The sequence below is a fragment of the Nasonia vitripennis genome, chromosome 4 (assembly GCF_009193385.2).
Source record: "Nasonia vitripennis strain AsymCx chromosome 4, Nvit_psr_1.1, whole genome shotgun sequence".
NCBI classification, from domain to species: domain Eukaryota; kingdom Metazoa; phylum Arthropoda; class Insecta; order Hymenoptera; family Pteromalidae; genus Nasonia; species Nasonia vitripennis.
The window spans coordinates 8,102,374-8,116,887 of NC_045760.1; the positions used below are offsets into that span (position 1 = coordinate 8,102,374).

General features: G+C 45.8%; 1 protein-coding gene across 6 annotated transcripts in view; it reads left to right on the forward strand.

The window, feature by feature from the left end:
• The window catches only part of LOC100115543 (sodium/calcium exchanger 2), a 96,101-nt gene extending 82,141 nt beyond the window's left edge, over window positions 1–13,960 (forward strand). For all 6 annotated transcript variants that reach the window (XM_016985245.2, XM_016985246.2, XM_016985247.2 and 3 more), the window contains exons 6-9: window positions 1,413–1,571; window positions 8,450–8,621; window positions 11,955–12,426; window positions 12,790–13,960. In XM_016985245.2, coding sequence (XP_016840734.1) covers window positions 1,413–1,571; window positions 8,450–8,621; window positions 11,955–12,159 — 536 coding nt within the window. In that variant the 3' untranslated portion in view covers window positions 12,160–12,426; window positions 12,790–13,960. The remainder of the gene's footprint in view (window positions 1–1,412; window positions 1,572–8,449; window positions 8,622–11,954; window positions 12,427–12,789) is intronic.
• Window positions 13,961–14,514: the final 554 nt, after the last annotated feature.

Sequence of the window (14,514 nt, forward strand, 5' to 3'; positions counted from 1 at the left end):
GCCGGTATAATGGCACAGCGAATTAAGCGTAGGCAGACTCGCATAATTGCGTATTATTCTAATGGGACCGTGATTTGCCGTAATGGAGTTGCGCTGCTGCTGACGAATGTGCGCGCGATGTGGTTATTTCCAGGAAAATCGATACAATGGCGCGCGCGAAGTTTCGTAGGCAAGAGAGAGAGAGAGAGAGAGAGAGAGAGAGAGAGAGAGAGAGAGAGAGAGAGAGAGTTTTTGGTCGAGGATTAGGGAACGATCGCAATGGGCATAAGCGTCAGAGGGTAAAGGGGTTGTCACGAATAGAACTGTTAATTCCATCACCATCGGTAAAATTAAATAGGAATAGAAAAATAAGAACAACAGATTTAAAATGCGAATCAACCCTGGGTGACGGTCTGGGCGTGAGCTTGAGCGTGGCTGGAGGTGTATCCGAGAGAGGCTAGCGGTCCGATGACAGGGATACCGATGCTGCCGCCCAGGGAGATGGAGCTGCTCTCCGAGTGAGCGCTAGGGCTGCTGCTGCTCATCGAGCTGGTCAGTGGGCCCAAGGGGTTTCCGAACACCGCGTGTCGGACAGAATCGATATAGCGTTATCGTTATGCTCTCGCAGTGAACGTGTACAGCTTTGATTTAATTTCGTTCTCTAATAATATCTCTAAATCAGCGCCAACAGCACGCAGACGATCAGAGGAAGAAGACACTTGAAGGAAGCCATTTTTCTGCTCGTGTGTTTCGCTGCGTGTATAGAAAAGTTTCGGATTATAATTCATGGAAAAATTCACCCCGTCGCGGATCATCCTCCCGACGAGACAAAGACTGATTTCTTTTTTTTTTTGTTATATTTTGAAAGCAAAAAAGTATAGGCGATACGTATCTTAATGCGCGTTTATTTATAATTTTTTTCTAGGACGAATCGATATCACGTTTTCCTCGATTATGCACACACGAAAAGCGAAGAAAGGTCTCTCGGGCATACGATTATGGCGATTATAGAGAGCGTGAGTCACGCTACGTGCGTTTTTTTTCGAAAGTTCTCGCGCTCAAGGTCCCGCGAGAGAGACTTGGATCTAACGACGCTTGGGTTTTGAAGGTCGGAGCCGCCGATGATGCCGGTAGCGATTAACTTTGGGAATAAATATACGGTGTCATAAAGTATCTGTTGAGAAACTCACAGCGGATATAGTTTCGCTACAGTTGACCAGAAGATATGATAGTAACGCCGAGTGTTTACCGGAGCATTATAGCCCAACGAGTGAATGGCACTCGTGTGTAATCTCCGTAGGAGCACCGGCGGGCGCGTGTCAAGTGGTCCCCCCGCAGCTGCACTATATCCATGCATATAGCTAAGCATCTCGCGCAAATCGATGTATCAGCCGACGATTAAGCGAAGACGCGTCTGCGCTTATGTGTTACAGACATCGCCGGGGGCTACCTCTGCTTCGTCGTCAGCATCTTCGGCATCGGCGTGGTGACGGCCGTGATCGGCGACGTCGCCTCCTATTTCGGCTGCACGCTGGGCATCAAGGACTCCGTCACGGCCATTATGTTCGTCGCGCTTGGCACCAGCATCCCCGGTGAGTATATACGCATATTCTCTCATTATCTCTCTACATGTACTTTCTCTCGCTTTGTTCTCAAACAGACGCGCAGATGTATTTCGAGGTTTATGCACCCTCTCGCGAGTATAACCTTGGGCTTAATGCCGCGATCGCCCTCGTCTCTGTATGCGCGATGGTCGAAGGCATCGGCCTAAATACACATGCAGTACGAGCGGCGCGGCTTATATGTTTCGCGATTATACGTGTATAACAGTGCGTGTACGTACAAGTAGATCGATGCCGAGTACCGACAGACACGCTCCACTCGCCCTTTGGATTTTGTGCGCGATTCGCGGGGAGCGTGCATGAGACGCGGAAAAAGAATTTTTAAGCGCTGGAGCTGTGTTGGGGGTGTACGATATCAAAGGAGTTCGAGGTCGGTAAACTCGACGACACTGTATATAGGTATACACTCGATTAAAACGTCGTCGAAGCATAAGCGCTCTTTAATTATACGGGCTAAAGCGTCTCTGTTTTTGAATAAATAATCGTCGATGGAGTTCGAGTTTCTAAGCTCCTGCAGTGGCATAGAATTCAATGGAATCCTAGTGCTCGGGAAGTTTTAAACGCGCGCGGAGGCGATAATATTGTGCCACTGCGCTTTACTCTCGCTGTTCTACCAGTGGGCTTTAGAGAAAAAGCAATCGGCAGCTTTTAGCCAGTTTAACGTATGATTATCTCCCGCGAGAGCTTCCGCCAAGCTTATACAAGCATATAATACGTGCGAGTAGATATTATAGAAAAAAAAATGAATTCATACCTCCCCGTCTATCATCATCTTCCGGCGATCGATTCCGCGACAATATGAGCCCACATATAAAAAGATCTCGCCAGCTGGCGCACAATGAAGAAAAGGGACGTCGTAGAGGAAGAGAGAGCTGGGCGCTGATAATTGATTATATTCGCGCATTGTTTCGGAAACAATGGGGCAAAGTGAGCAGGCTGAATGGTCTGCGCCGGCGTGTTATCGGCGGAGGTGTCTCTCGCTGCTCGTGCATCCATAGGACGGTTCTCCGCTTTTTAGTCGAGCCACGGGAACGTGTAGTGTACGAATCCGGTACGAACCCGCGGCGAGAACCGGGTTAAGGGGTTAATAAATTAAGCGGCAGACTACGAGAGGGAGAGGAGGTCAAGGTCGCGACGAATACGCTGGGGAGGGGATCATCCCGGGGCGTCGGGAGAAAAATAATAAAACGTCTTCCGCCTCGCGCGGGAGATTCAATTTCCTGCTGCGCGCGTTTCGAGGCGTGTTGATGGGAGAGCGAGGAAGATGAGTTTTTTCGATTCGGTGTGTTTACGCTTTGAATATAAAGTTCTGATAGGCGAGCGGAGCACGTGTTATCGTTACAATTTAATTAAATAAACGTTGTTATGTAGTTAGTATCTCGCAAAGGGGTTGGGCATCGTATGCGAGCAACTATTTAATATATTTTCCGGTCGCATTTCCTATGTGTACTGCATATACCGCGAGAGTGACGTACACACATACGTGTGCTCGGCTAGCTGCGGTTCTCGAAGCAGGACTACCGCCGCGCGTTTATACGACACATCGATTTCCTGCTATATTGCGATTTTATCGGCCGCGGATTTATGCCCACGGCTGATCGTTATACGACTTTTGCCGAACATAATTAACAGCCGGAAATTCACGGGCTCGGCAGCAGCCGCGACAGTTAAAGCGTCCGACGCGCGGTGTAAAAAGCTGTGTGTGTGCATACGTATATATATGAACGTGCTTCTGTGGGATTAGTGAAAGACGTTGATTTTAATCGACTGCTCTCGGGCGGAAAATTTCATTTCGCGATGCATCGAGCTTTATTCTTTCATCAGGACGCAATGTTGTAATTAAAAATGCTCGATGTGCACAAGCGTATGTCGATAAACATTCGGAAAACAGGTCGCTTCTAAAACCATTTATAGGAAACTGCGCGTGAACAAACTTTATTCAAACTGCATCTGAATATTTTCGACGCTCCATAAATGCATGACTTGATCCTAAAACTTTTCATTTCCACACAGCAATTGCTTCTATATACATAGTCATGTTTTTAATTGTCAACAGCGGATATACCAGATACGCAGTACACGTTTGGCAAACAATACACGAAGCTTTTCCATTATTCCTAGATCAACAATAGTACATTACGATACGTGTGACTTAAATGGTTCTTTTTTACACGGCGCAGTTAGCACCCGAGCGTACGGAGGGCGCTAAGCGCCGTGTAAAAAAGAACCATTTAAGTCAAGAGTATCGTATAAAATTTTATAGCGCAGACTGCTAAAGTCCGCAAGTCTCACCTATTCGTAACTATAGTAGTCCTTATTTGCACCGTGAGGTTAGCGCATGAGCGTAGCGAGTGTGATAAACACGCTGCAAAAAAGGACTACTTTAGTCACAGATAGGCGTGACTTAACAGCGGATTTTAGCCACACTGTGCTATAAAAGATATTATTTACCCGCTTTGGTGAAATAGACTGCAGCGCCTACGCATAATTGAAAAATTCTCTCTCGCGCTTTAATCGAGAGTGTATAGAACCAGGTCAATTCGATGCGATTTAATTTTGCGCGAAGCAGTGGTTGTAGCAGCCAAGAAGACCTCACACACAGATAGTTGTGAATAATGTATATAAGTATCCGTATCCCAGCCGAGGGCGATGCTTTTACGGACCGGAAAATATTAAGCAACCTCGCGACTTTTCGATGCGCATAAATATTCAGCTGGCTATAGTCGCGAGAAGGCGAGTCTGTAACGAATTTGAGGAGGTGGACCGAGAGAAGTTATGTAGGTCGGCTCACTTTAGGACATAGAGATGTGCCGTGTAAACGGAAAAACTTATCTCGCTCTTTTTTCTAGAGATTCGCTTGTTATGAATAATTTGCGAGTTGAAGCGCGAATCGGAATTTTCGGTCGCAAAACTAACGACGAGCTTCATTGTTGTTATATTCAATTTATTGCTCGACGTATAATCAGGCTGGAACAAAAGAGCCGGAATCCCTATACTTCGTCGTTAATAAATTTAAAATACGGTAATTCACGCTAGTTTTGAAAATTCAAAAGATTTTGTGAAAATCGATACCCACACACACGATTATACAGCGTAAGGGAAAAGTGTCGGTATACACGCGCTATACCAACAAAGTTTTATTTCGAAAAGTAAAAAATTCCGCGCACTCGCATAAATCTTCCCCCCCCCCCCCCCGTAGCTTCTCGCGATGCATAAATGTATTTACGACGTCCACGCGGCTGTAAAAGCATTGTCACTCAGAATCTCAAATGCCCCCGCGCCTGTAGTACGAATAAATATCAAAAACGCTTCTACTATCCTCCACACAACACGAATCAAAATTTTCCGCGATAAAATCGTCATAAAGTCGCTTTGCTATCTTCTTTTCGATAATACCAAACGCGACGATATAACGATTCGCGAGCAGTTAATTATCCGGAAGTGCACGTGGGAATGACACAACGCGACGCTAGAGATTTCGGGCGGGTTCAACTATTTCCATTATTCACGATCGATTTGAGCTCTACATTCATTAGCTGCTATCATTCATCCCGTGAACAAGACGCAGCAAACACTGACCTCTTTTCGATTAATTATATAGCGATTTGATTAATCGACCAGCTTACGATAAAAAAATATATACTATATGCACTGTGTATACCTCGCGTTCGAGCGATTAACGAAAACGCCTGCACTCGTCGATTCTCGCTTTCGAGGTATATCACATACGTATAATACCAGACTTTCCCATTTCCAGTTATTGAAATCCCTCGTAAATATACGGCTCATTCGGCGCCGAGGCTCGTTACTAATGCACGCAACTAGCTCTCTAATGCCCGTGAATTAATTAGGCTCCCTGCACCGTCAGATATAGAGATGGAGTTATACATAGTAGTAATGGATTTTGGAAGATCGCGAATTTTTCGAAAATTTCCAATTTCCAGCGTCATTTTTCTCCCGCGCGGTGTAGGTAGCAGCGCGTTTCGCATTTTCTTGCCTTCAGAAGGCTGCAGGCATCATTAATTTCGTCTGCGCCGCGGTATTACCATGGAATTTGGTATGCAGAATACGAGCACGTTGCGCAGTGCAATGTATATAGATCGGTAAAAAATTGCCGCGCTATATTGTACGAGCTTACGAGACGCGATCTGCCTTTTCTGAAAAATCTCGTCGAGCTGCGCGCGTCGTATCCGATCAACGTATATGAAACCCCCTAGTACGTATAATATAACTTTTAATTTTAAGAAACATCCTCGCGTGTAGTACCCTGAGTTGAAACAATGTACAACGAGATCCACGAGCTTGACGGACAATGGCAGCATCTCATCTCTCTCTCTCTCTCTCTCTCTCTCTCTCTCTCTCTCTCTCTCTCTCTCTCTCTCTCTCTCTCTCTCTCTCTCTCTCGTATAAAACTCGCGAAACTCTGTACGCGCGTCTCGCGTCTCGTTGTCTGTGTGTATAAATATTTATGCGGCTCTCGAGCTGCTGCAGACAAAAGTTGCTCCGCTGGCTTAATCCTCGCGAGTTGTGTGAATCACGCCGGGGATCCCTTATCTTCCCTCTCTCTCCCTCTCTCTCTCTAGGAATTTTCGCGCGTTGCGCCGTATATACTATATATAAGCAACGCGTTTTGGGAAAGCTCCGGGGAGCGGAACTATGGTATGCGGTGCTGCTGCACTTTTCAGACCCCCGCGGGTGTACGGAATGGCGGGAGGGAGTGAGTGAGAGAGAGAGAGAGAGAGAGAGAGAGAGAGAGAGAGAGAGAGAGAGAGGAAGGCACTACTGGCTATAATGGCTGAGCATAGGGAGGTTTGAATTTTCGAGCGGATTTCTGGGCGTGGTTTTATAGATCATTTTTTAAGTCAGATAGAGAGAAAAATAACGGAGCGTTGATGTAACAGATTTGCTTATGCTTTGCGTTATGTGTCGGTTTGGGATGTTTTTCATTTAGAAAGTGCTGCGTGTGGATGGAGGGAAATCGGTGTACCGTGAGATTCTGTGGTAGTGAAATTTTTTCGTTTGCGTTCTTTATTTTTGTTCCGAGAACGACAGCGCTTCTACGCAGAGAATAATGGAATCGAACACGTAGTCATGGAAAACTGGAAAACGATTCGGTAAAAGGCTTCCTTTGTGAACAATTTCTAGCTGAAAAGATACGCGTTATACTCAAAAGGGGCCGATAAATTGTCCTTTTGACCCGGTTCCAGACACTCATTCTTTTCGATATAGATCATTTCCCCGGTATAAATCTGAGAAATTCGGGGTTGGACCTTTAACTCGTTTCGTTTGATTTCGAAATTTACGATCGTTTCTTTTGCCATTGACTTCGTATAGTTGCGAATCACTGCAGTCGACGCTTATAATTTACCAACGAATCCAACCAACGCATCTAACTTATACCATATAGCAAATTCCTCCTCCAAAAATCCGACTCCCAAAAACTCCCAAAAGAGGGAAGAAGAAAACGAAACGTCTGCTCGTCACGTCGAGCTATTGCGTCGCCTCCGTTTCTTTTCAATAAACTATCGGCACAGCGAGAGAGCCCCGTGCACCGGACTCCTTTGCGGTAATCCGGACCCCCGAGGGGTAAGCGGCTTTTGAAACCGAAAACCGATACCTGTACCTAAATCTGCGGCTCTCTCTCTCTCTCTCTCTCTCTTTCTCTCTCTCTCTCTCTCTCTCTCTCTCTCTCTCTCTCTCTCTCTCTCTCTCTCTCTCTATCTATCTATCTATCTTTCTCTTAGCTCGCGCGTATACGTATAATATATGCAAAGAGGTTAGGCTCTCGGAGCACGTGTGTGTGGATGTGGATGTCGAGGGGATTAGAGCGAAGGAGTTTTCCGATTGCCAGCGAGCTTGAGTTATACTTATTGTTGAGTCGCCGGGATATGAGGCGAGCAGGTGCGTGAGTTTTTTTCTGTATGCAGGGGATGAAATGTTTTCTCCGAGAAATTTGATACTATATCTCGAGTCATATTATAAAACTGCAGCGTCGAGACTAAACTAAATCTGAAAAATCAATACGTTAGCAGAGCTCCTGCCAAAAACGTATTCGCGCCTGTATAGGTGTGTGCAGAAGAGGAAAAAAATTCAATCGCATGTGCAATAACGCCAATTCCAGCGACGAACGAAGCTCGTTCCAGGTATAGCGATTGATCCGGACAAGTGCGGGCGCGAGCAAAAAAAGCAGGGGCACCGAGCGAAAACGAGGTTAATCGCGTCGGTTTTCCGTCCCTCTCTCTCTCTCTCTCTCTCTCTTACTCCCGTCGGCCGGAATGGTATAGGTACATAAACTGGCGTATCGGACGCGGAGCGACTCGTCCCAAGCGACGGTTTATCCGTGTATAACGTCCGTCGGTACTCTGCCGATGCACAAGGCCGACTGACACGATGCTTCTGGGACGAAATCGCTGGGAGGGTTGCGCGCGTCGTTTCGGAGGCATATAGGGCGAGAAGAGATTTTTTTTCCGAAAGTGGTTAAGTAAAGCGCTCTATGATAAGCTGGATAATAAACGCATGTGCACAAAATCGACGGGTAAACGTACACCAGGAGACAAATGCTCCCATCACACACATCGACTCGCTCTTTTCTGTGCGGCCGAGCGCGTAATCAGCAACGCAGATTGTACGAAATCACGTGATTAGCCCTACGCTCTCCGTTTCAGCGAGTATAGCGCAATTCGCTCGGCAACGACAGAATCGTTGCGTACACGAAATATTATCGTCGAGGCAAAAAACGTATCAATAGACGAGGACGGCGAAAGGGCAGCCACCGGAAAAAGAGGACGCGATAGCGAAATGTGTGCAACGACCAGAGCTCACAGCTGATTGCGAACGATTTATTGCAGACACGTTCGCGAGCAAGGTGGCCGCTTGCCAGGACAAGTACGCGGATGCGAGCGTCGGCAACGTGACCGGAAGTAACGCGGTAAATGTCTTCCTGGGAATCGGCATCGCGTGGAGCATCGCCGCCATCTACCACGCCTTCAACGGCACAGAGTTCAAAGTCGAGCCCGGCAAGTGAGTAATTAACTTATTGCATAGTCTCTAATTTATATACACACACACACACACACACACACACACACATATATATATATATATATATATATATATATATATATATATATTGATCTATTTAAAAATCGAGGCGTGACCTCAGTGAGTCGCGGCGGAAGAATCGAGCTTAATTTCTGCAAAACGGAATTTCATCGAAGGGGAGAAACTTTTCAGATGGGAAAAATTCGAGGAATCCAATTTGCTTAATTAGCCAGCTCCTCTCCGGCTGTGTAAACGTTTGATTGGCCGCTTGAAGTTTCTGAAAACTCTTTCAATTTTTCGTATGATAGCTCGAAAAGATCGCGCATCTTCCAGCTGAATATCCCTCCTGGATTATCCGCTGATTCAAAGATCAGTTTTTCCTTTGCAAACGTGTATTCACGCGACGCAAATTCAAACTGAGCGCAAGCTCGCAAGCTCGTAAGTTTTCCGCGAAGCCAGCAGCGTCGACCTCGATATCCGCGATCTTGTTTACGGCAAACTGTTCCCGCCTGCCGAAGATACAGCGTCTGGTTCTTCACCCTCGACGGAAAAGTATGCACTGCGGCCTTAGCCCGAGGCCTGCAGTCGATCAATTTTCTTCTCCGGTTTACCGCGGATTCGGCCGATATATCGGCTATTCCGTTTCCTTGCGTGAAAACCCTGTATCGTCCCAACCGCACAGAGTGAAAAACACACCTATGTACACACAAAGGGCTGTATTCTTGAACAATGCAAGCGACCACTTAGTCAAAAGCGAGACATCGGCACAGTTTTACGAACAACAACGGCTAGGAGCAGCTGCCGCTGCAGAATCTATCAATAATGCGGGAGTCGCGCCATATACAGCGGCGTAACTCTAGCCTAATTATTGAAGACTTGAAAGCCGCGGAGAGCAAAACACGTTACGCCTTGTCTGCTTTGCTTTTAGTAGGGAAAATTGCTGCCGCGAGGAGAATGCTTTTAGTTCGTGTATCGGTATGGAAATTTCTGGCCGGGGAAAAATCGGTTTATGCACATGTCTCTACGCGATCGAAACGAAAATTGAGTATAGTCACTTTTCACTCGATTGAAAAAGTTTGATCTATAGCCTAATCAGAACTCGTTGACGAAGCGCGAAAGTGCCGCTCTCGAAAATTCATTCATCGATGCCGCGAGTTCCCCATTACGGCTTCTCAAAAGTTTCTCCCTCTATTTTTACACTTTATTACTCTCTCAGAGAGATTCGGTCAGTACTCGGAGTTCCGGCAGCTCCTACAGTGTAAACTCGCGAACTGTGCGTATATCCACAAAGGCCAATTGCCGGATCCACGGAAGCTCGCGTTTCAGCTTTTATTTTGATTTTCGTTCGCCCAAACAATCAGCTCGTGCTATAGTTTCCGGTTTCGCGTTATTCTAGAATCGGCGCATATGGCGGCTAGAAAAATAAACGATAAAATATTTCGATTGTACGCACACACAGCATTTCAGTCGTTCGAAGAGAAATATAAAGTACAGCGAGATATCCCTCTTTCGAGCGCGCGGAAATTGAGAATAAGGGGAAATTTCGCGTCATAAAAGTAACGAGAGAGAGAGAGAGAGAGAGAGAGAGAGAGAGAGAGAGAGAAAGAGAGAGCTCGCGCGAGAGTCGTTTAATTTCTTAATTTCCTGCGCCAGAGTCTGCATAGACGCGCGTCGGGCTGCACTAGAGCCGGAAATTACTCCAGTCGCTCGCTATCTCTCGCTCTCTCTCTCTCTCTATCTCTGGAAGTATAGTAGTCTACGAGCCCAAGGTGTTTTCCATCTTCGGCGCGTCTTTCGAAAGACGAATCCGCGTTATGGGCTTCCTCAGAGAGGAGAGAGAGGCCGTCGTTAAAGGGTAATTTCACGTTAAAGCTCCGCGGTATTTCACGCGCTAGTGGTTTTCGAGAGAAGGCAAGAGGAGATCTCAGTGAATATAGTTTTTTAATTACTGAAAATAACATAGTCACAGGACTCTAAAAAAGCGTCGAGAGTATGTACCTTTCGAAAAAGCACTCTCAAACGAATATCGATTCCCGGCTTATCGCGAGATTCCCGTAGATTCCGCCATTTTTTTCACGAGCCTCGGCGCCTTCGACTCCTCAAACCCCCCCCCCCCCCCCCACGCATAAATGCATGCGCGACTATCGTACAGCTGGCGCAAACACGCGAGAGTGCGTTGACATGGAATATTCGAGCGCGACACGCTCGGGCCGGATTGAACGCCTCGGTTTGATCGGGTTTTAATTCGGATTTATCGCGAGCTTTTAAAAACTGACGCTGCCTCCAATCGAATTTGATACACCGCCGGAGTAAAGAGGGGAGTTAATTGGAGCGTGAAATTTTCGAATTAACCCGATATGTGGCCGAGCGGAAAGGCTCGTTAATATCGGATTCCGATTTGTAGAAAGTCGAGCCGGTGTTTTTGGCGGCCTATCAACGGCGAAAGCTCTATAAACCTGTGCCTTCTAATTAATAAACCAAGACGCGCGTTTGCCTTGGCCCCGACGCTCCAGTTCTCTTCCATAAGAGAACCTCCGACTCGTCACACACACCCTTACCTTTTTCTCTTTCTCTCTCAGCGAAAGCATCTGGGAGCAATTCGTAACTCGTCGCGTCAAAACTTTGCGTCGCAAGCACGCGCGGAGAATCGCTGATCCTTGCACTCGCGCGCTGTGTAAATTTCGCGAGTTTGCAACTACAACTAAGACGATATGCATCGACATTTTTCGGATGAGCCTCGTCCCACTGCTAAATACACTTACGCCGCGCGGCGACGAAGTTCCCGATGAACTTTTCATATCCGCGCCAAGTTCAAAAATAATAATGCGATAAAAGACGGAAGGAAACTCTCCCGCACGCACGTACACACGTCTTTCAGAGAAAGCTCGCGCTCGCGGATGCCGCACCGGAGAGCTGGATATTATTATTCGCCGAGCTAGGCTGACTCGGAATTTGAATTCCGCCGCCGCGGAAGAATGCAGCGCAGATATAGGGAAGAAAAGCGAGTTATCGTTGCAACGTGAGGGCCCCGGCCAGATGGCGTCGGCCTTTATCAATTTCGTCGACTCGGCGGAAACGAAGCCGTGTGATAGTAGCGGCGGCGGGGGGTGACGTCGTGAATTTCGGAAAGCCCGCGGTGGAATTTATATCCGCGGGAGCGAGCTTTAATAAAACCGGCTGAGAGAAAGAGTATTTTAGCCTTGATGAAACGAGATTTATTAAAAACTCAATTTATTCCAGGGTGTAATGCCTATCTATATACCCATTATTTTTTATGAATTTAACGTCATGCTTTTCAATTTCTCCTTTCAGCCTGGCCTTTTCGGTGACGCTGTTCTGCACGGAGGCGTGCCTGGTGATCGTGGTGCTGATGGTGAGGCGATCGAAGGCGATCGGAGGCGAGCTTGGCGGACCCTTCGTCCCTAAGGTCGTCACTTCCGTATTCCTCTTCTCGCTCTGGCTGTTCTACCTGATAATGTCGACCCTCGAGGCCTACGAAGTCATCCAGGGCTTCTAAGCCACGAAGCATCGACTCACCGTCATACGTCTATATACTCACACCTACATATACATATAGACATACATGTTCAGGCCTATCTACTCTCGCTATCATCGCCGCCCAGCTCTTTCCCTCTCTCTTTCTCTCTCTCTCTCTCTCTCTCTCTCTCTCTCTCTCTCTCTCTCTCTCTCTCTCCCTCTCATCAGGATATCTATATATACACCGACACGCGTGTATATGAATTATTGGTTCGATTACACGTGAGCTCGACGAGCAGTTCTTTCGGTGAGTATCAGTCCAGTCGTATTTTATTAATCTCGGTAGGCTATTGTTGGAGCGATCGGTCGAGTAGGATTGAAATTTTTATCAGCGCGGTCCGGGTTTTTCACGTGGACGCCAGTGTCTGGGTAATAATAGTGCATTGATCTGCCCGCGAACCGACTCTGTTTTTGCAACATCTGCTCGCGAAAAAAAAGCGTCTTAATTGTGGACGCCGATGACGCAAGCGAGTCGCGGCTGACATAGCTCGATCGATACTACTTAGTCGGTGAGATCGCGTGACGTATAGTATGTGTGCACATATCGAGTCGGTACTGCGATTTCTACTGCGAGTCGATTGATCATTGTGGAACTGTTTTTTTGTTGCAGATCAGCAAAGTGAGCATTTTTACGGACAATTCAGTGCGGTCGAGGTATAACGAGGGTCTGACGGTACTTAAGTTAACGTTAAAAGAGATAAAAAACTTAAGTAATATTATATTGAGTGAGAAGACGTGCATGCTGTGAGCGAATCAACGAGTGCGTATGATGGAAGTAAAATATGCGCAACCTACGGAGCAACCATATAAGTGAAATAAGAAAACAAAATTACGGGATCTGCCTTAATGTAGAAAAAAAATGATGAACTACTGCGAACGAAGCTCGAGCCTGGGCACAGTCGACGAGCGAATCCGGACGTTATGTTATTGAGATTATTAACGAGTTTAAATTCTAAGGATGAGATATAAGCAAAAAAATATATGTATACATAAGTTAGGATATTTAGTTAAAAGAAAGTTTGATGGAGCAGAGAGGACATGGGGGTGACGATGATTGGTACCGGTTTCTATGTAATAACGATGTGCAATATTTTATTAGCGCGATAAACCACATCGCTGTTCCCTCCCATCGGAGATTCGATATATAATGAACTGTATAATTTTGTATAAAACACAATGACCTATTTTAACTGTGTATAGTGTACGAAAACCGTCGTATACATTCGGATGGACGAATCAGGCGTAGCGGAGGAACTCGACGCTTAAAGATTATTACTTGGACTTAGGACGTAGATGAATGCTTTGGTATTGTTTTCGTTGATGAGCTCTTTACACTAGTTACTTAATGTTTACTGCGACAGTACTTAATTATTTTTAATTGCGATTTTTTATCGAAAGATCGTATACCGTCGTTTTTATTATCCCAGGAGTAATTCTTTTAGGCCGGTTCCTTCGCACGCTGGTTCTGCCATTAGTTTGCGATGTAGTCCGAAATTATGTTAACTGTACGATTTTATCAGTATATATCTGTGACATGTTTAAACATCTTGCACCAAAGGGGGACGATTGAAAATCATAATGAGAACCTGATTATAATGTTTTGTGAATCAAAATTGTTAGCGATTATAATATGCGATTGAGTGACCAAGTTGCAAGTTGTAATTGAAGTAAAAAGAAAACTCTAAATTAGATTGCATTTCAAACTTAATAATTTAATCCAACTTAATGTAATACCTTTAATGTGTTCATATTAATTCACAATAAAAACAATCAATATATTATTCTTACGATTAATTACAATCTCTAATCATCAACTAAAACTTGTTAAAAAGAGGGCAAAACAAATCTTTTAAAAAACGGCACTACTAACCACAGCACTCGGAGCGAGCGATATAACAACCCTCTAACATACGACCGTGACATTTAACAGACGTTACGAACGAGCATAAAAATTTCAAACAATACGACTCGAAGCCAGCCAGTGTAAAAATATAAAAAGCAATAGAACAGCGCGCGGAAACAATCATTCAAAGTGGATTCGTGCATCCTTGGACAAAGGAGACGCAGCAAACGCATCGTAAATTCGATAATCGATTCTCTCTCTACAGCTTCCGAAGGCAGCGAAAAGCACAGACACATTGTACACAGATGCGCACTCAAAGAAAAACGACGATAACTCTAGAGTCCTCCTTAAAAAGAGAAATAAAATCAAGTGCGCTCGTCTGTGTGCACTGCACATTCATATAACGTATACAACGAATCGCGCAGTTTCATCACGGCGCGCTGCAGCTGCAAAAAAAGACGACGCGAAACAAGTTCGTTTTGTGAAAAATTT